This window comes from Ostrinia furnacalis, unplaced genomic scaffold (assembly GCF_004193835.3).
Source record: "Ostrinia furnacalis isolate ACB-3 unplaced genomic scaffold, ASM419383v2 OfSCF5095, whole genome shotgun sequence".
NCBI classification, from domain to species: Eukaryota; Metazoa; Arthropoda; class Insecta; order Lepidoptera; family Crambidae; genus Ostrinia; species Ostrinia furnacalis.
Window position 1 is genome coordinate 189,825 of NW_021135334.1, and position 22,220 is coordinate 212,044.

Below are 22,220 nucleotides of genomic sequence, written 5' to 3' on the forward strand. Positions count from 1 at the left end.
CGAAGTCCATGGATTTTGAATATTACACTAGTTTACAAGGTTTTTTACCCAGAGATGAAACTGATATGTATCGTTAGAGTTATTAACCCTTACTTAAAAACTGAACTTAGAAAAAATTTAGGACGTCAAATTTTGTAAATATTGGTTATTTTAATTTTTATCATTTTTATACATTTATTTCTAAAAACAACCAAAAATTAGTCGTATTACTCCTTCTTTTATATTAATTAGTATCAGTTTCCCTTATTATAGACCAACAGCAATCCGCTAACATATTTTTATCCCAAATTCCTTGGTATCTTTCCTCAAAAACCTTCAAATCCTGGTGAAAACTTTCGCCATGCTCAACACTCACGCTTCCCAGGTTCTCAGGAAAAAAATCCAGGTGACAATGTAAAAAATGAATTTTTAACGACTTATTCACACCCATTCTTTGGTAATTCCTCAATAATTTGGAAACAATTTTTGCATAATTCTCAGATAAATTTATAGTTTCCCAGGAAACTTTTCACTACTGCTTTAAATTAATATCAAGCATCTTTCCCTTACTGGAATTGCTGGGTAATAACTCCTTCAGATTGTAGCACAGGTCTTGTGCTTGTGACTGATGCAACATCAAGATATTGTATGTTCTTGGTTTTTGTTGTTAAAACCTGTAGTTTCAGTGAGGCAGAAGTAACAGACATTTGTGTGATTTGTTGGTTCTCTCCATAACCTTGGGGTGCCAATTCGTATATGTTTTCTTTTTCCTGCAGCCTAGTGCAATAATATACTCCTCAAATTTTCGCACACTACACCAGGAACCCATTTTTTATCAGGTTTGTTACCGAGATTAGAAAGTAATAGAAATAGGCCGGTTTTACGGCCTTAGTGACTGGTCTCTTCTTTTTTGACAATATAATTTGGCCACAAACTTAGCAAAAGTTATTTGGGCTTAATTTACACTGCCTTGGTGACATTTTAAAACAAGTGAAAATGTTAAAATAATACTTAAACGCAATTAAAATAAAGTAGAAACTCCGTCACGGCTAACAAGACAGCTTACTTAGGTTAATGTGGATATCTCAAAAACTTGACGTGATAAAAATATGAGACGTATATTTTTGTAATAAGGGGGCTGATAGAAAACACATCCAATATGAATTATCTTTGGGTAAAAGAAAAACTTTTTTTTTGTAAACTAGTGTTATCAATAAAAATTGTTAAAATAATATTTGTAATTAAAAAAACATGTTTTTTTGTTAATTATCACCTATACAAAATATTTCTCTAAAAGTAGGTTTTACTAACTCTTAGAAAAAAATCGATAGATAAATCGCTATGGTTTAGTTATGTGACATCTCTATAACTTTCAAACTCGAAACGTCATACGAATCATCTTAGGTGAAAACATTGAGTTATAATGTACTACGTACTAATATTACTTCAATGGGTGAAAAGGACTATAGTGACATAACATACATCTTAGTTTTCAGTCTGCTTTTTTCTTGAAAAATCTTCAAATACTTATTCAGTTATTCGCAAACTAGTGATAACATACAAGATAGAGATAGCTTATAAAAGTATGTCAATTGGTGGTATCAAATACCCTTTTCTAAACGTATTATTCCATTGTTTGCGAATGCGCTGCACACGCATGACTCTATAAACTTGGCGAATGATTTTCTTTTTTGTAAATACAAGTGTATGGTGTTATTTTTAGCCATTGCATTTTCATTTCGGAGATTAGGCACCTATGTAGGTTGTTTACAACAGTTATTTGAACTTTTCGTTTATAACATGAAGATGAATTACTAGATCTAAAAACTTTGATAACAGATCGCTCTATCACAAGAATAATGAAATATTTTCTTGGCACACTTTTACTGGCTGTTTCCTCAATCATAATAATAATATCGTAATAATCATAGAATACTAGAACGTTTATCATTGACGTGACACGCGATTGTGTTCGTTGCATAACAAGATAAACGACCAGTGCCACCGAAGCTGCATCTAGGCATCTGCAACACAGCATATACCTACTTCTCCTTCTTCTTATCGTGTAGAAAACAAACCTACACAGTGTCAGCCCAAACAGAGTTCAAGAGTGGCGTTGTCAGCAGCGTTCATTAAATCCTCCTGCGTGCAGTTGCTCGGGCACTCAGGGCACGACATCATGTGCTTCATCTACAGCTTATACTGATATAATATTACCTGCGCGCAATGAACAAAGTATATCAGGTTAACTATGACACGAAACGCAGGAAACTATGTCAATAGGTTAAGAAGCGAAATATAAAATAACTACGTATTGTGCACTCGCATTGTATCACATGTGATAAAATCATTGACGGGTGAAACGCGGAGAAACCGACGTTGTGATTGTTGCATGACTTGTAATTGTACATTTGCGGTTATGAAAATATTAGAGAATAACGGTTTTAATATTACTTTTTAATAGGGTTTACCTAAAACCGTTATTCGGACTTGATGTGGTATGCCCGCATATTTGAACTAGGTATCGCATTAGGTTTTAATTATTGTAACGTGCAGCAATTTGTTTGATTTGGACCAAGGTTTGCGAATTGTACGCAAAAACAGTTCCTTCCTTCATGTTCCTTTGCAGTAACTTTATAGGCAAAGTTAGTAACTAGTACTGCGGGGCAGAGGTCATCTCGACTGTTACTTGGTCCTAGAATACATAAATACTCTATCAGTAAGTATGTGTGAATAAATTATGTATTTATTCAGTTTTCAACAGCGTCAAAGTTACATTGAAGTGTTTTTATTGCAAATGAGTTTAAAAGTCTGTATTTCAGGCGCTAAATATACATAACAAAGGCGTTAAATAATGTAGGTCATACAATTTGGCACTGTAATAATTGAATATAATAAAGATATTGGATTAATATTCATTGAATAATAAATAAAACCAAAATTGCAAAACAACTCTTTTATTGTAAGGTTAATCCCGATCAATGCTCGGTATCAAGTATTTTTGAGATATTTGTCCTTTAGTATATCTTCGGTTGTTTTGGATACTTCACCAATGTCACATTCACTCGTATTTTGTTTGGCGTACCAAACTTGTGTTTATACAACACCGTGACTTGTTTTTACACTTCCAACATCCGAACCGGTGCCTGGACCAATGGATCTTGACGCAATATCGAGAAATACGTATTAAATTATATATAGCGGGGCCGAAAATAGGTGGGCGTGATATTGTAAACGCATACAGAGCAACGGCCTCATTTCAACGATAATTCGAAGATCAACACGAGTAGCCCAACCGCACCTACAAACAGCTTTATTACAACAACGGCTTTTAACCGCACATAAGCGTCAATTTAAAAGTTTAAACCCCAAATAAACGCTCTACATCCAATTCGGGTTACGTTGATACTTGATAGTAACTAATAGTAAAAATTGGGTCATTTCATCCGCGGAAGTGTTACGAGCCTAATTAATATTGTTTGTTTTGTTCAAATTCATCACAGACCATTCAGAAACCACTAATTAGCTAATTCAACATACATGTATGTATACGTATTATGTTTACCGTCTATGGTAAATTAAAGTGGACAAATAAGACGTCATTGCCCAAATGTTTTGATTCTATGGACGGTCTGGTCTAGGTATTTTGTTTATAAGTTGATCTTGATTGCGCAGCATAGGTATATTTTTAAGTTGATATTTCGAACATAAACATATTTTTTGTGAAAATAATAACTGCGTCATGTGATTCTTCGAGCAAAAAAGTTTGTAAATATAAAAGTTATCCTTGTTATTGTGGTGATATTCGTAGGGCAAGGAAAATCCACTGACAATGAAAAGTATTTACTTAAGTAATTTTTAAAATATGTATAATTTTACCTAATTTTACCTCATTGAATATTTGCTTTTTATGTATCGGTTAATTCACAAAATTCACTTAACACATATTATTTAATTTATTATTTATTTTCTTTGCAAGTTTGTAAATATTCAATTTTAATTTCCAGCTTCATCTCAGCTTAATAGCAACGTCAATAGTGATTATAAGAGAGATCTAATTGATTGAAGTTATTTGGCATTGATTGATAATTACGGAATAATTGGAGCTTATTGATTGAATACCGTAGGTACGTACTTTAAGTACCTACCTAAACAAGATATTTATACGGGATTCCGATACTAGAATTCAGACACAGACAGGGATTCAGGCATAAAAAGATATATATTTCCAAGCTTCCGAGGTTCCGTTTGAGCTAGAGTCTAACTAGGTAGTCGTTAGTGGTGATGTTTAAAGGTACGCAGGTTTGTGATTGTGACTTCAGTCGTTAAAACTTAAAACATATGAAAAAATATGAATAATTTGTCTGTTTAACGACTCATTTGTTTTTTCTTTTATTTCATTTTGATACTTATCAGGAGTTACATAAATTTAGATTCGTTCGAGAAAATGTAGAGTTTGACTTCTTACGCGGGATTCTGAATACGGGATTCGCAAGCAGATGGCCTAACAACGACGTACACACAAAGACTTCTCATGGCTATCAACGATGCCTAATTGTCGCCAACGTTAGCTAATAATACGGCGGCCAACCTTGGCCACGCAGCCTTTGTTTAGTGTTGTAAACTTGATCGTCGGTTATCGCCGATGGATTATGAAAGCCGTACAATCTGTGTGCAATTAACCAGCCACAATTATAGCACGCATCCATTGATAAAAGAAATACCCGACACGATAACAACGCTGGCCACATTTGATTTTGTGATTAGATACGGTTTAGTAAGCATCGGCCTCTTTCAGACGATCACTAGACATTGCTAATTATACCTTATTTTGGATGTTTGTTCGTTTCAGCCAAATGATGTCCACTTCTGGACAAAGGCATCCTCCAAGGTTTTCCACAATGCACGGTCCTGCGCTGCCCGCATCCAGGCTCTTCCCGCGACCTTTACCAGATCTTCTTCGGTCCACCTAGAAGGAGGCCTGCCTACTCTACGTCTTCTTCTGGTCGCCACTCGAGAACTTTTCTGCCCCAACGGCCATCGTCTCTGCAAGCTATGTGCCCCGCCCACTGCCACTTGATTATAGAAATTCTGCTTTGGATGTTACTGCAACATGAATCCAGCATTTATGGTGGTAGTAAAGTAACCTAAATCCCTGTCCCGTCTCGTCTGAAATCACCACTGTGACCTCTAGGAAGGAGTAGGAAGGACTATGAAGCTAAAAACATTTAATGCTAATGCGTATACAGGGTGTTAGGTAAATGGGTATATGAGCCGACACTAGCCCATGTTAACATGGGCATATAAATGGTATGAAGTCAGAAAATTGATATCTTTATTTTAATTTTCATATAAATCGGATTTTGTAAAATTTATTTTGTATGAAAATTAAAAAAATAAAATGATGATATTAAATTTCTGACTTCAGCATACTATTTATATGCCCATGTTAACATAGGCTAGTGTTGGCTCATTTACCCATTTACCTAACACCCTGTATATTTCTTGGGTAATAGGTAAAGCGTAAGGTCTTCCAAAACATCGTCCTCGTAACTAAGAATTTTAAGCCAAGCCTCCTATGTGGCCTATAACATTATTATGTGACGTATAGAAATTAATAATTCCTATTTTGATGTATTTTTTAACAACTTTAATAATTTAATTTAATTTATTATTTTTATATTACAATAAATTATTATTAAAATATTTAAATTTAAATTAATTAAAATGACTAGTCTGTGAATTTCCCGTCTACCATGCATTTACCATGAACTTTCAAATTCGTTATGTCTCGTCTCGAGTATTCCGAAATAATTGCAATCGTTTGTTATAGGCTACTTAGTCCAGTCATTATAGTAAGTTCACCTCGGAATTCGAGATACCCAGCTGTAAGTCTGTAAATACGTGTATATTGACACCTTTCAAGCGTCTAACTTCCGTTAAGCCTTTAGATTTTTCATACAAAAGGATTTTCCCGCTAATTCCTGTTCCCGTGGGAATTCCTAAGTATACTATAACCTGCCCAGGTGTATGAAGAATAATTGTACCAAGTTTCGTTAAAATCCGTCGAGTAGTTTTTGTTTCTATAAGGAACATACAGACGGGAAAATCCTTTTGTATGAAAAATCTAAACGCTTAACGGAAGTTAGACGCTTGAAATTTGGCATGTAGGTACCTTAGTAAACTTAAAGCTTATTTACAACAAGTAATTACCGAAATTCCCACGGGAATTAGCGGAAAAATCCTTTTGTATGAAAAACCTAAACCGCTTAAGTTGACCTGAAGTGATGCAGTGACCGCGCGCTCTCCGCCCTCTATCTCGAAAACGGTTCACCGTATAAAAAATTTTTTTAAACAAAATTTGTAGAGAATTTAGTATTCTACAATATTGATAATAAATACAAATAGCAAAAAACCCATAGGAAATGAGATATTTCCAAAAAAAGCGCAAAAAACCGATTTTTGTGACCTTTGACCTTAAAATTTAATAGTTGCTTACACCCTACCATATGTAGGTTTTGAGACAACTTTTAGGGTGTCAATATACAAGTATTTACAGACTTACAGCTGGGTATCTCGAATTCCGATATATGCCCAGAACTATTTAGGTCTTAGATATTTATGTAATTTGGTATATTTACTCTATATAGGCCCCTAATCATGAACCACGATGAGTTTTTGAATTTCAGTACTTGGAACTATTTTTTTTTCAGTGGGTCGAAAACGACCGCCTGGGCATATATGAGACTAGAATATAGATGTTCGTGGTATAATGTATTTTCAAATAATAGTCGTATTCATCATATAATTAGTTCACAAATTTGACCAGATTATAGCAAATAGTGTATAATAATCATATTTGGTTTATTTAAGAACTTGAATAATAACACAGTACAATTTATGCTGAAAAAAAATTTTCATGGAGATTTATACCGCACTTACTGCATTTCTTCACAGTAATGTTTTTGCATACTGCATAATTTCTACGAATCTCACCGGTCAGGATCAAATGCTCAGCACCATACCGCCTTACACTTAGTGGTATATTAGACGGCACTGGGCGTGTTGAAGGTCCAGACTGAGTTCAAGGAGATCCATATTTTGGAAGCAAATTTCTAGCAATTAACCTTCGAAACTCTAGAGTTAGTATTGACGGTGACATCAATCAACCATGTGAAAATAACATAAACCGTTTTTTCCCTTATCATCAATAACTCTGCCATAATAGCGAGATCATTTGGAGCATCTATATGTACCATCCTAGACTGCATCTCACTTAACACCAGGTGCGATTGCCGTCAAATACCTGCCTTGTCTAGCATAAAAAAAAAATCTGTAGACACTTTAGAGATTCGAAGGTAAATTGCTAGAAATTTGCTTCTAACAAATGGATCTCCTCGAACTCAGCCTGGACCTTCAACACGCACAATGCCCTCTAATATACCACTAAAAGGCGGTATGTGTGCTGAGCATTTGATCCTCACCGGTCAGATTCGTAGAAATTGTGCAGTATGCAAAATGAAACAAGTGTTTTGCAGCATTTCATGGCTAAATTGTACCAACTGTGTAATTATACAAGTTCCTAAATTAACCAAATATTATTATTTTACACTATTTACTATAATTTGATGAAATTATAAATTAATTATATAAAAAACACGACTTTTATTTGAAATACTTTATACTGTAGGTTTTCATAAAAACCTACATTCTGGTCTCATATATGCCCATGCGGTCGTTTTCGACCAACAGAACTTTTGTAACAAATAACAAAGCACATATTTATATTTTCACAACACTTCTTACTTATTTACCCTGGAAATATATTCATTTCATTATTTCAATCGCAATAATCGTTCAAAACAGAATACATAAAAGAATACTTACAGTTTTGTGAGACTGGGTGCACTAATTTCAACAACAAAAAAATCTACGAAATTCAATGTCAAATTCGAAAAAAACTGGAGGCGAACGAACTTATCCTCGTAGCGCCCACGCGCCTTTTGATAACCCAAAATAAACATGGCGACTACAGCCCAGAACTTTTTTCAACTAACTTTCAATTACCGCCCATGCGCCTTTCAGAAGGCCATATTATTAAACTTTGTCTAGATTTTTGAAATTTCGCGGCTTAAAGAAATAATTTAATTCGATTTCTGAACGAAATATTAGGGAACAGTTTCCGGTATGCTACCATTGGCTGTCACAATTGACAGATGGGATTTTTTGAAAAATGGCCGGCGGTATGGACGGCGGTAGTTAGTAAATCGCATTTTTTTATGATAATCCGTGGTTGTCGAGTATGTTTTTATGCAAAAAGTTGCTAACGAATAGGTATTACTTAAATAGAGATAATTACTTTGCATTTTTAGGGCAGAAATTCTGCGAAATCTTGGTTTGAAATAATATGTACTTTGTGAAGGCGGTTGGGTCGAAGCTAGTACTAAAAATATCATGATATTTTTAGTTTGTGGCTTTGTGTTATATTGGTTTATGGAATATTACTAATATAAAAATGCAACTTATCTTTCACTAATAATTAATTTAATTAATTAATTATTTGTCGGCCGTTTGGTGTAGTAGTTCTAAAAGGGACTACTATGCCGAGAGGTCCCGGGTTCGATTCCCAGCCGGGCAGAAATTGAAATGATGAATTTTAATTTCTGTGATGGGTCTGGGTGTTACTAGTATAATATGTATGTATTTAAAACGTATATAATGTAGTATATCCGTTAAGCGAGCACCCATAACACAAGCATATTAATTGCTTACTATGGGGCTAGATAGCGTTATGTGTGAAATTGTTCAAAAATATTTATTATATTTATTATTATTATTAATTTAATACTCTTTACTCTACTAATTTTTTGTATTATTTAATTTTACATCACTTAATACTTCCTTTTAATCTAGAATTTGTGGCCCGATGGCCTTTGTAAAGAACAAAAGGTAGACAAATAATTGAATTTAAAAACACATGCTAATATAATCATAATTATACCCTGAAAGTTTCACTTCAAACCGGTAACTCTAACACATACGAATTTCAACTCAAAATTTATATTTATGGCATTAAAACAGAAAATAAACGTACAGATTTTTTTTTATTAGCATCGCAAGAGAACATGTACCATTGGGTCGTTTTCGTGCCTCTGGGCATATATGGGTTAAATGACTGGACTATACTAGCTTTTGCCTGTAGATTGTCATCAGAATTACTTAACTCATTTACAGAAGCATAAAAATATTTTTTTCATATCGATAATACTTTAATGACAAATTATGGGTTTGAATTTGTTCTATCTGCGACTAAATCAAAGTTCATATCTATCTTTATTTCAAATTCATCGAAATTAGTTCAGCCGCTTAGGGCTGACGCGTAACCGATAAACAGAACGGGTTACTTTCGTTTTATATAATTAATCGTAGTAATTACACATACTGGCTATAATTATTTTGATTTTGTGTTGATAAATTTCAAGCAAAATCTGTATTGAAATATTGAAAACGAATAACTACGTAACGTACCGTAACAATATTTATTTATACAACTTTTAGTACCATATTTTATTAACATAAATTTTACAAAATAGATTATGGTATAGATAGTATAGAATATGGGCCAAAAACTAGTTTTTGTAATTGCGATCTGACTTCCTCGACTCGATTTTAAAATCATAATATTTTTATTGATTGAAATGTTAATTTTATTAGTTGATGTTAAAATTAGATTTGAAATAATTATGTATTTCAATTAAGTGCACTTGTAACGTATAAATTCTGTGTACGTAATAAATTAGTTTAAAGATTCATTCGGCAGTAGCATACGATTTAACTTTTAATTCTGTCACGCTTAATCGCCTTAGTAGGCTAGAGCGCGGACTCTGGATCTGAATGTCCTGGGTTCTTCCCAAATATAAATAAGTAGAATGTGAATCTATTGCTGGCTTGAATCAACCAGATTAGTCCAAAAGATATAAATGATTCTTTGGAGGGCTGTCGGTTTGTTTCAGCCATATGAGAGTTCTATGAGGGCTCAAAAAGCCAGACACCGGAGTTGTGACCTTATTTGATACAGCCCATGATAGATAATTGATAAACCCGCACGATATTAAAATTGACCATTAAGGCGTGTTGTAATGAGGTTATACTCGTAATATTGGTGGTTTTCCTCAAAATTAAAAGCTCTCGAAAATTAATATGCACTGGCCTGCGGTTCATTTAAATACATGATCCAGCCCTTGTGACGTCAATGGCTGCCGATATTGGACCGAAAGCAGAAACTCAATTATACTGCGGTCAAATAGTCATTAAACTGACGCCAGAAGTGGAGGCCTGGCCTAGTGGTTTTTAATTAGGGGAGACCTAGGAGAGTTGTGACAATTTTTACTTTAGGGGCCATATCTCGCTCAAAAAACATTCCACAGCTATGAATCATACAAATTAATGTAGCGCCATTCCTTCTGTTTTCAAAACAATCACCAAAGTTAACTAAAGTATTAGGGTTTCTAAGAAAATCACCAAAATCTTAGACCACTCCCTCTGTCACAACTCTCCTAGCACCGAGGTAAGTTGTGACAGGTACCGAGGTGAGTTGTGACAGCATTGTATTTCATCTATTAGATATTAAAAATATCTAAATACTCAATCAAAGATGATTTTTTTAGCAAAAAAGTACTTTAATCATCCTTTAGTACCTACCAGTTAAAACAAATAGTTATAGGATGTCGTTACACAGATTGAGCCACATTTCTCCAGCTTTCATTTTTCTCCCACGACCCTGGATTTTTTTAATTATATTTTTTAGCTAATATTATAGTCACTTAATACCTATAGTATTTTCTTTCTCTTCTATAAAAATAAAATAGTCGCGGTGGTAGGTATAATCCATAGACGGAGCTTCGCCTTCTGGGTTTACTTGATAAGCCTCTTTCTTCTTTTAATATATCTTGACAAGTTTAGATTGTAAGAGGTCGCAGCATATCTTAAACTTTAACCCTTTAACCTAATCACTTCATAAGCTAGGTTCTAGATTCCGACTTTAACAAGCAGTTCCTCTATATGGCTTTCATGTATAGTTATTAGGCGTTCTGAATAAAAAAAGTAACAGCATGCAATTATACAAATTATGAACCTACTAACACACAAAAAAACATCTAAAAACATCGTGGAAATGGCCCATCAGAAAAATTAAGTAAGCTAGGAGAGTTGTGACAGGCTGTCACAACTCTCCTAGATGTTTAAAATGACGACTTGGTTCGAATAATAATTTTTATTTTCTAAACACGATGCGCACACAAAAGATCAGTGCTACATTTTGAGACCTGAATAACCATGCAACTTGAGAAAAAATAACACAATAGTGCACATATACTAAAACATGATATAAATTGAAATAAAATTTTGAAGAAAAACTTACTTTTCGCATTTTTTTGTACACAGACGTCATATTTACGTAACCTTGTCTCGTGCGCCGCCCGCAGGTACTTAGTCAAGAAGAGCGTCTTAAAAGCGACAAACAAGCGTTTTTACCACCTTCCTAACTACATTAAGTAAGGAGAAATCGCCCTTGTCACAACTCACCTCTGTCACAACTCTCCTAGGTCTCCCCTACTTATCCTACATTTTGTAGCATCATGCACGTGCAGCAAACCGAACTGAATCGAACTCTACTAGAAATATCAGATTTCCAAAACGCAAATGACATTATTGGAATTACGTCGAAAAATATGACTTCGACTGTTCGATAAAAAGTTCAGATTTGAACGGCAGTCAGGGTTAAACGCATTTAAATTTTTCACGTTATTAATTTGATGACCGTTGGATGGTGTCCAAAGTCTTCATTTTGGGTGATCAACGACATCCTGTTATAATCACAAAGAGAGTATAGTAAAGTATAAACCTTGTACGATGTGTCATCATATGCGTATCATAAAGTCATGCTATGCCATCGGCAGGAATTACTCATGCGTAAAATGGCAAGCAAACAAAAGCATGTAACGCGACACCATTACTGCAGTGTGCCCCTGAAACTGTAACATTACGCGTATTAGTCATTATTTATCGGCGTACAGCGAGCCGAATGACAAACCCGGCAGAGTTATTGCCGGCAAAATTAATTTGCTCGTTTAGCAACAAACGCCATGACCTACAAGAAACAGCGGCACGATCGATCCAAATCTCACGATTTTCCTTTCAATTAGCATGGTACCTATCTGTTACGCAAGACGATAGCATTATCAAAGCAATCAAAGTTATTCGTAATTAGTGTGTGGTTTTGTAACGACTATAACAATAGTCGTATTACAATTTCCTCAGACTTATGCGTTTAAGTGGCCATAACTAGGTATGAAAAAAAAATACGGGTGTTATTCTGTCAATCAACAAAAAAAACTACGTTAGGAAATTAATGGACGGGCCAAACTAACGTACATTAACAATTTGACCGTCTTCAAAACACGCAGAGGTGATTAAAATAATAACAAGCACTCGAATAATTAATGTATCAATGATATTAATCGACGTTACATTGAATTGGCGTATACGATTTATTTTGTTTGGTTTTACGCACAGAATTCACGTACGCGTATGTTTAATTCATATAGGTACGTACAACAAATTGTAGTAATCAACATTTAAGAAAGTAACGAAACTAATGTATGAGGAATGTGATTCAACTTTGAGTTTTCTCTGATAAATAAATAAATTACAATTATTTGATTATATTGGAGTAATTCCGTAGTACAGTCGCGGAATGAAAAGGTTCGTCAGTTTTCAAATTGATTCCTTCAACGAATCGCGAGCACATATTACCTTTTGAAACTATGTTACAGAATAATCTCCAGATAGACAAAATAATCTTTAACTGTTAGTCAGTAAAGTTCAAAATTATTCAGATTAAAGTTGTTTGACATTTATCTTGTCAAGAAATTTGTTATGATTGATAAACTAAAACCTTCTTGTTGGTTCAACCTGCCATTATTATTTCTATTAAATAAAAAAAAATACATTTTGTAACATTGCACTGATGGGACAGAAAAATAAGCAAAACCTTCTTCGTTAGCAAACGTCACATTTATTTAAATGTTAGCAGCACTGTTTCTTGCACTGGTATGTTGGCAGGTTTGACTCTTACAGTACCTAGTGCAAGCGAAAACCGACACTAAGGTGACGAACCTTTTCATTCCGCGACTGTACAACTTCGGATTTGCACCAATTTAGATTCGTATGCGAAATAAATTGTGCAGTGTGCAGTATGCGAATCAAATCCTCAAAATGTCTTTATTTCTAGCCATAATTGTTATTGAGCATAAACTGCCATTATCATATTGTATGTGTATCAGCCACTATTAGCAGCAATTATGCAAACTAGTAGACCTTGAGTTCTTCTGTCAGACTTGGTTCGAAGTGATCCAAAAAAATCACTTACGTATGCATTCACCCACATGGAACTCGGGCAATGAGTAACCTCGGCTCTCCGTGTAGGCCGGTCGAAGGCAATCCCCGAGAGCATCTCTGAATCACGCTCCGGCGCAAGATCTAACTAAACAAAATACTAGCATTTATTCTGTGCTACTGGGTAGGTACTATTTTTGAGACTATACTAATATGTATTATGCATGCGAAAGTTTAAGAGGCGAGACGGATGTTTGTTGGTCTTTCATGCAAAATTTCACGCCGATTTTAAAGAAACTGAACAATAACTACTGTTACTGGTACTATTTTCAAAACTCTATATAAGTTATACATGCGAGAGTTTATGAATAGAGATGTGTGTTTGTTGGTAATTCACGCGAAAACTATCAGTAGTCACTTCTGCTCCTGGATTAGCTACAATAATTATGCTACTAAACTTACGCTGCAGTACAGAATTAGTATTGCCAGTAAAATCAAAATAAGATTAAACTAAATTCAGTATCAGCTAGTTCTGATTTCGGAAGACGTAGTGTAGGCAGGCCTCCCACTTAGTGGACCGACGATCTGGTGAAGGTCGCGGGAGGCATCTGGATGCGGGTATAGCGCAGGTAGGGTTGCCAACTTTTCTTTCAAAATATAAAGTAGTAGAGGTCGGAGAAGGAAAACAGACAGTATTAAAAAAAAAAACAAACAGTATAGCTCTACAACGCGTACTTAAATGTGGTGTTGGGCATTTACTTTTAAAAATATCTATGGATACTAGTGATGCTAGCTGAAAACAGTATTTTGTATACTTTATTTTTGTTCAACAGTAAAAAGTATAATTTAGTGAAAAACAGTATAATACTGTTCAAAACAGTATAGTTGGCAACCCTAAGCGCAGGACAGTGACTGTGGAAATCTTTGGGGGAGGCTTTTGTCCAGTATTAGACGTATTTTGAAAACGACGGCGATCTCAATTCATATTTAAATCCATAACATCCTGTATGTATATTAACTAGTATTATCTAGTTTTCCTGTATGCCTTAACAAAATTAAATATTGTGTTACGACTTCACGTGTCAATACTAGGTTTTATCCAAGGCCTCAGACATACAATGTTCTTTGCCCATCTTGCGGATTGCCTTGATTTCAACTGCGTTGCGTATGTTTGACCATTTTACAACTTTACATGATTCTGTACTTAAGTTTAGAACGATTATGCTGAAACTAGTCTCAGAGAAGGAAGTGTTATGACATGATGCAGCCAGTACGAGCGTACTGGGTTATGAAATATATTGATGTCCTTATTTTTAGTCTACTAGCTTCTAATTACGGCTTCGCCTGGGTGGAAAGCATCGTCGTTTCGCCATCAAGTCACATTAACTATTGGTTTAGCGTGTAACGAACAAACTAGCAGACAGACGGGTTATTTTAGTATTCATAATATTATTATACGTAGATTATTAAATGTTATCTAGCATCCTTAGCACACGAACTACTCATAGATACAATCTGCAAAGTAGTAATTAGTGCCATGACGCAATAAATACTAATAGTTCCTTTAAAAAACTCAACACTACAAATTAGTTTATATCATAGTTATTTTTATCAGCCCTATTATGTTCCACATTGCAAGTGGACCACAATCTATATGATTAACTAGATCTTTATGCTAGTCGCGATAAGAGCACAATGGTTAATTTTACTGTTAATTACTGAAGTCAGTAAACTCTATTATCTAATTGTTGGTCGCTTATAATGTAAGTATACATTAGGTACAAAACGCATAATCACGTATATCACTTATACAACAATGATAATAATTACTTACTACGTTGATCTTCTTAGGAAATTTACAAAATATACGAAACAACGGTATTGTTTTGCTGCGATGTTAAATGCGAACATCACGTATTAATCGCATTTACTTCCGTAGGGCGCGAAGATCTGCCTTTGTTGTGATATATCGGTGATGCATTATGTTTGCCGATGACGTCAATAGCTAATCTGAATGTGGATGTCAGAACTTACGTAGTAGAGTTAATATTCAAGCGCCCTAGATCGAGCTGTGACCTCTTCTCACCTCAAGACATCTTTGCACCAACTAATAGAACTACATAGTATTAAATAGGCACTGCAAAATAACATATTGTAGGAATGTAATTTAATTTTCATATACACACATTCTTATTATTTTCCGCCAAGATAGATATCATATCTCTATTATAATTATACGATGATTGCTACATTTTAACTAGTTACTTTGATTGCCTTTATTAATTACTTTATAATAAACAATCGGAATTCAACTTTCCATTTTCTTTATGTCCTAGTCGGGTAACAACTACGACGTAAAATAATATCGGTATCATAATGAGAAGAACTAGATATGCAATTATGTTAATAGAAAACATTAATGAACTAAATAATGGAGTTTCTAGTGGAAATAGTGTTAAAGAATAAATCTTCTGCATGGAAATTAACAATTTCTAGTTTTTTTTTTGTGCAAACACATCACCCAATGTCATCGAAGCGTTTTTAAAATTATAGTATATTTCACAACTCCTTTTGAAGCTTCACCTTGTAGTTTTGGCAATGAACCTCCTATTATGATGCCGACTTTATATTACACTATTGTTTTTCGCTAAGCATATCAGTATAGTTACTGAGACGTTTTTTTTGGTCTGAGCGTGCGTTTTTAAACCGACTTCATTGGTTGTATTGTTCTTTGATGCGAGGTTTCGCTTATTGTATCTATCTACCCACTCTCAGGGCTGTCTCTGTACCGCAACATTCCCATCGTTATAGAAAATTGCTTGATATGCACTTGTTTTATGTACAAACAGCATTATCTATTGTACGTTTACTTAATGAGCAAAAACATGTCGAAGCTTCACATGTTACATGCGTAACCTTATACCAGTTTTAAGTAGACCGATCGGGCATAAATCGACCCGCAAAAAAGTATAACAGCTTTTTTATGACAATAACAAGACCAGTTCTGACGTCTACGATGATACACATACCTCAACTTTAGGTATTTTTGATTTGTCAATTGAATGACACATTTATAGATAAGAAACAACACAAATATTCAAGTAAACAAATACGTGTCTACACTGTCTACTCTACACAACTGTTTACTCAAAAAGTGGTCGAGTTGAGGTCGTTCTTTCCGCTTAAAATAATTTGCGAATATTACTGGGCACCTGCATTTTATTTCAAAAGATCGCCATTCGGGTCATGACTTTTCAATCGGCCTCAAGTACACCCGGTGCGATAATTCACAAAAATGCATAAAAACTGCATGCGTATTTGTAAATACGGGCAGACGATTACGGAGACCTTCTCCGGAACAATGGCTCTTTATGCAAAGGTTTTACAAACGTCAACACAAGTTGTACTTCCCTACGCTCGTTTACTAGTTTTTTAAAGGCGACAATACGCTGATGTATAACCGGCCAGTTTCCGACTGTACTTAAGTGCACGTTCGGATCGTCGTACGCGCAACCTCGAAAATATTTTTAGCTGCAGGAAGGTTCGCCGGTCGTTTTCCTCTTGATAAATATGATGCACATCTATGTCCAATACTGGCTGGAAACTATCCTACAGATAAATATGAACCGTACTTAGATAAAGATTCGGGTAGTTAGCGCTGTTTTGTTTTGGAGATAACGCAGAATGATTAGTGCTCGTATCTACACACGCACTTATCTTTTGGGGTCAATAGTCTTAACTTTGTAAAATAGTATAAAATTTACCAATTTGTCCACTTTAACAGTCGAAGGAGGCGTTGCTTATGAATTTTTCACACACGAAGCTGCTGTTTCTATTAAGCCTTTGTGTTTGTTAACTCCACAGGCGATATCTTTGTCTGCGAATTCTCAAAAGACTTCTTCAAAATGTTTTAGCCATAAAATAGAGAAACATTTTATCTCTCAAGGTTACCTATACATCCGTATATACCTATCTTACGTACATCCGCATAATAATGATATCACCTGATAAAATGACTATTTTTTTAATCATCAATGACTTAAACCTTAACCTAGCTCTACAAATTCTCTCAATGACAGAGGAAAGTGAATGGCGTAACGTATCAAACATACATTATTGTAGATAAGTACTTCTTTAACGAACGTATAGTATAAATGATTAAGTAACTTCAACTGTAGTTTTGTTACATTTTACGCCTAGACCGCTAAGACTTTTCTTACAATATTTGATGTAGAGATATTTAGTACTATGGTGAAGGAAATATGTCAAATATGTTTCATTTCAAGGAGATATGTTGGTCCACCCAAAAAGTGGACCGACGACCTCATAAAGGTAGCAGGAAGACGCTGGATGCAGGCCGCTACCAACCGCGCGATATGGAAATCATTGGGGTAGACCTATTTTCAGCAGTGGACGTCTTGTGGCTGAAATGATGATGATGATGAAGGAAATGGCCTCCATTTGTAGCAATATTTTTTTGTGTGACAGATCTAAACCCTCAGGCAGTAAATATGTTTATGTAATCGTGCTCTTAAGTTCGTTTGTCATATCAATATTCTTTCGCAGGTGCACGAAGATGATGTCATCGGCTTCGGTATATCCAGCAACGGCAAGTTCATGATGTCCTGCTCCTCAAAGACTGACATGGTCATCTGGGACCTCAAGGGCCAGCAACTGGACCGATTAGACACCTATCTGATGAGCACCAACTCTGCGAAGATATCCCCTTGTGGGCGCTTCGTCGTCGCCTCGGGATTTTCGCCAGATATTAAAGTGATGGAGGTGGTTTTCTCAAAGAATGGAGAGTTCAAACAAGTGACCAAAGCCTTCGAGCTGACTGGACACAGCTCGGGCATCTACGACGTAGCCTTCGATGTAGACACGTCGCATATAGCCACTATATCGAAGGACGGCACGTGGAAGCTATATCACACAAAGAGTGAGTACTTATTCTGTTTGACGCGCAAATATGTTATCACTTTACGTTACGTTTCAATGTAGACGTAAATTAGTTAAACGATGCGACACACGCATTTGTATGCGGCTTGGATCGCCCAGTGAAATATGTCGCTGGTACGCTCACAGTCATGTTGAAAGATTAAATTAAGTTGAGCAAATGTTCTCTAATCCATAGGAAATGAGGAAATATTGAATCGAATGTTTTTAAAGTAATTGAAATATGTAGGTATGTAATATAATTTTCTTGTTTTTTATCCGTTTCCTACTATTTATTAACGAGTGAGAATTATTATACTTTTGTTATCATCAAAGTTGAACGACGCAAATGGTGTAAGAAAAATATATTATACAAACCAATCGAATCGGAAAGTTTTCTGCTACAAGGCAATTAAGAATCTAGTTACAGATAACTCTATAAAAACCAATACGCAATTTATTAATGTGACGAAAAACAAGCAATTAATATGTCACATACAGTTAGTTGATGTTCTCCAATAAAGCAGTGTTCTCGTGTTTTTGTTTTGATGTCCAAAAAGGAGGAAAGACTTGCGCACACGTCTCCAAACGAAGTATTAGGCGCATATCACAAAATTAGATTCAATTTCAAACATAGATTTGTTTTTTTCAATATTTTAAGACAGAATATAAATTTTGACTCAGATTGAGTCAGTCGAGTTTTAAGCGCTGTCTTGTATACGGATCTTAAACGCATATTAAAAAGTACAAGGGGAATCACTTCACTTGTGATATATTTATTTATGTTTCAATATTTCCCAAGATGTTACGATACGCTTACGCGTCGTTATTGTTTAGGTATTTCCCAAGAATTGTGTTAAACGTAAATACAAAAGTTCCTTCGACTTCTCTAAGGTTTCGGCGACGCTTTCATAAGAAATTTCGCTTTTCGCTCCGATTCGAAACCGTACAAATGCACGCAAAATGAAAATGATTGCGTGATTAAAACGTCTAATGCGTAATTATTAACCCACGATTCCATGGTTTATTCTGGAATTTATGGAATATTCTGGAACTTGTTTTCTCAATTTGATGTGAAAACAAGTCTTAACCCGCCTACGACCTCATATAAAGGCCATGCGCGACTCTCCCTTGGGTTCTGACCTGAGGTCGACCTATACAAATTAGAATAAGAAATTGCACTCGACGGTCGCTATACACTTTAAATTAATGTTCTTTCTATCTTTTTTAATCATTCATTATGGTATTGACAAAAAAAGACTTCGTCTATCGACTTTTAGAGTAGGTACTCCACGCCACGTACACTCAAATCTTAAAAAATATTTGAAAGAAAGAAAGAAAAAAATGTTTATTCAGTATCATCGACAATACACTTACAACAATACTTAAAATTATTTAATGAGTAGGATTTGGATATAATACTCCATGCAAAGCTTGCATTAATGGGTAAAGAGCACTAAGTCTTTGGCGTAACAGAGTCTCAAATAATATTATTGCGACAAATCGTTCGCCAGTATGGTATTATACTACAGTTTGTTATTGTTCAAAATTTAATATCGTTTAAGACAACTGGAAAATACTGTATGACATCACAGTGACGTATTACGGTGGGTCAGTCCCGTATTCCGAGTCCAAGAGACGTTGATTTCCTGTTACCCACGCGCGCGCGCATGCGGCCGGCAACACAAGTTCAGAGATCAAAACAACGCTCTGCAAATGTATTATCATTAGAGGATAATTGTTTTTATCATTGGGTGGGAGTCAATGCTTTTTCCTTCCTTATCAAACATAGACTCGGATTATTACGTGTCGCGGCGATTATGTTTTCCTGTCATCTATTTTTGGAACGATTATTCAATAAACATACCTACTCTATGATAATTACAGGGTGTTTTTCATCACCCACGCGTGACACCCGCAAGCGTTCTTTTCATACAAGTATTTATTGTAATCCGTGGAATACGATATTAAAAACACCCTTACACACCCACTTAATTTACTTACGCGTTTTAAAGGTAATTTAAAACTCGAATAAATGTCATACAAAGGTTCTATGCAGGTTCGTAGACGACAAAGGTGGTGAAAATAGATATGAAAAGAGATTTTATTTTAACAAAGGAAATAAATAGCTTAAAAGCACTTTGAAGAAAATGTCTAGTGTGGGCGGGCGGATCGAGTCGCATCCTACATATTATTATAGTCATGAATAAGAAAACGGACGGTAGTACATCAAGCTTAAAACTTATATCATTGTATTATTGCAATTTTGCAACATATTTATATGTGCCTAAAATTTCAGCAGTCGAAAATTAATTAAAATCAGATGTTTTGGAGAAAATTGAACTTTTGTTGTTGACTGTACGGAAAGCTTGACAGAAAACATTTCGAGGGTAGTGCTATTTAGTCGCATGCGCAAGTGACTGTGTTACATTTCCACATTTAAACTTGGAATGATTTATGATGTAATTTATGTGAAGATATTTTAACCATTGGATAGATCTTTGAAGACTTAGATTATTTATTGCATGAGGGCGATGCCGCGGGCTGAGCTAGTCTTATTTAGAACGAAAATAAATAACTAAGCGTGTGTTGAATGAAATTGTTATAGTATTTTGGTTCTAGCTACAGTCCTCTCAACTTAAGCTGAGAATTGCATTTGTGTGAGTGCACACCGATAGTTTAGAGTGGCAATCGGCTTGAAGCGCGGCGCGTCCCGCGCATGGTTTATTATAAGCAAGCGGCCTGAAGCGCGGCGCGTCCGCCACGCACCGCTTCCTTGTCGCTCACATACTTCACAGCACTTCACCCCCGGTACTGGTAGCAGATACGTGTAATTTTATGTAATTGTGTTCCAAATATTAGTGAAATGGCTCCTACTGTAAGTGAATTTCCTGTACGAAATCCATTAAGCAGCCAAGTGAAAGAAGTTTTATGCAAATTGAATACGTATTTTAAAGGTGTGAACGATGTTTTTAGTCTGTTTTTATTTTGTAATTTTATAAAGTTTGTCTTTTTGTTGTATTTTATAAGGCTGGCTGGACGCCCTCTATAAACGGTGCTCGCAGAATATCAGCGTCGAGGTACTTCGTGCCTTGGCATATGCTGAGCGAGGACCTGTTTTTATTTATTTATTTATTTAAAAGGATGTGTCAAGTGTCGTTACATCGGCCCAATGAGGATCAGTACTGTTGTAGAAAATTCAATAAAACTAGTATCTACGTTAATCTTTAAGACATAAGAAAGATATATCTTTTTGAATTATCCAAATCGGACCATTACTTACGAAGATATTAAGTAATAAACATAGGCCGTTTTTGCCGCTAAAAGTCAACGTACGCAAGGCCGCGTGATGTCATTATATCCGAATCGAGCGCAGCCGGCGTACTAATGGGATGGAAAATATTTTTTTCCGGCTAAACTATCAGTTTTAGAAAAAAACTTTTCATAACATTTATTCTTCAAAATAAAGTAACCTATCGACCAGTAATTTTTAAAAATAGAAATTGTGAAAAATAAGTATTGCTATGTCCAAAAACCACATTTTCATAGGATTCGATGCAATGCGGAGACGCGGTTGGGGTGAGTGTAACTTAATGATTGTTTGTATTGAACATAATAATACTTAATATGATGCTAATTTATTTGAATAAATCGCCAAATATACCACCGCGGAGACCCCAATCGCGTCTCTGCGTGCCATTGAATCGTATGAGCGTATGGATTTTTTGCGTTATTTTTCACAATTTCCATTTTTAAAAATTACCTATCGATAGCTTACTTTATTCTGATGAATAAATGTCATTACAAGTTTTTCTCTAAAACTGATAATTTGGCTAGAAAAAAATATTTTCTATCCACGCAGTACGCCGGCAGCGTTCGGATCGGATATAATGACGTCATCGTCCCCGCGC

General features: G+C 35.2%; 1 protein-coding gene across 1 annotated transcript in view; it reads left to right on the forward strand.

The window, feature by feature from the left end:
- LOC114360594 (transducin beta-like protein 2) overlaps window positions 1–22,220 on the forward strand; it is a 95,995-nt gene that overhangs the window by 57,854 nt on the left and 15,921 nt on the right. Inside the window, exon 4 of the mRNA XM_028315338.1 lies at window positions 17,941–18,328. Coding sequence (XP_028171139.1) covers window positions 17,941–18,328 — 388 coding nt within the window. The remainder of the gene's footprint in view (window positions 1–17,940; window positions 18,329–22,220) is intronic.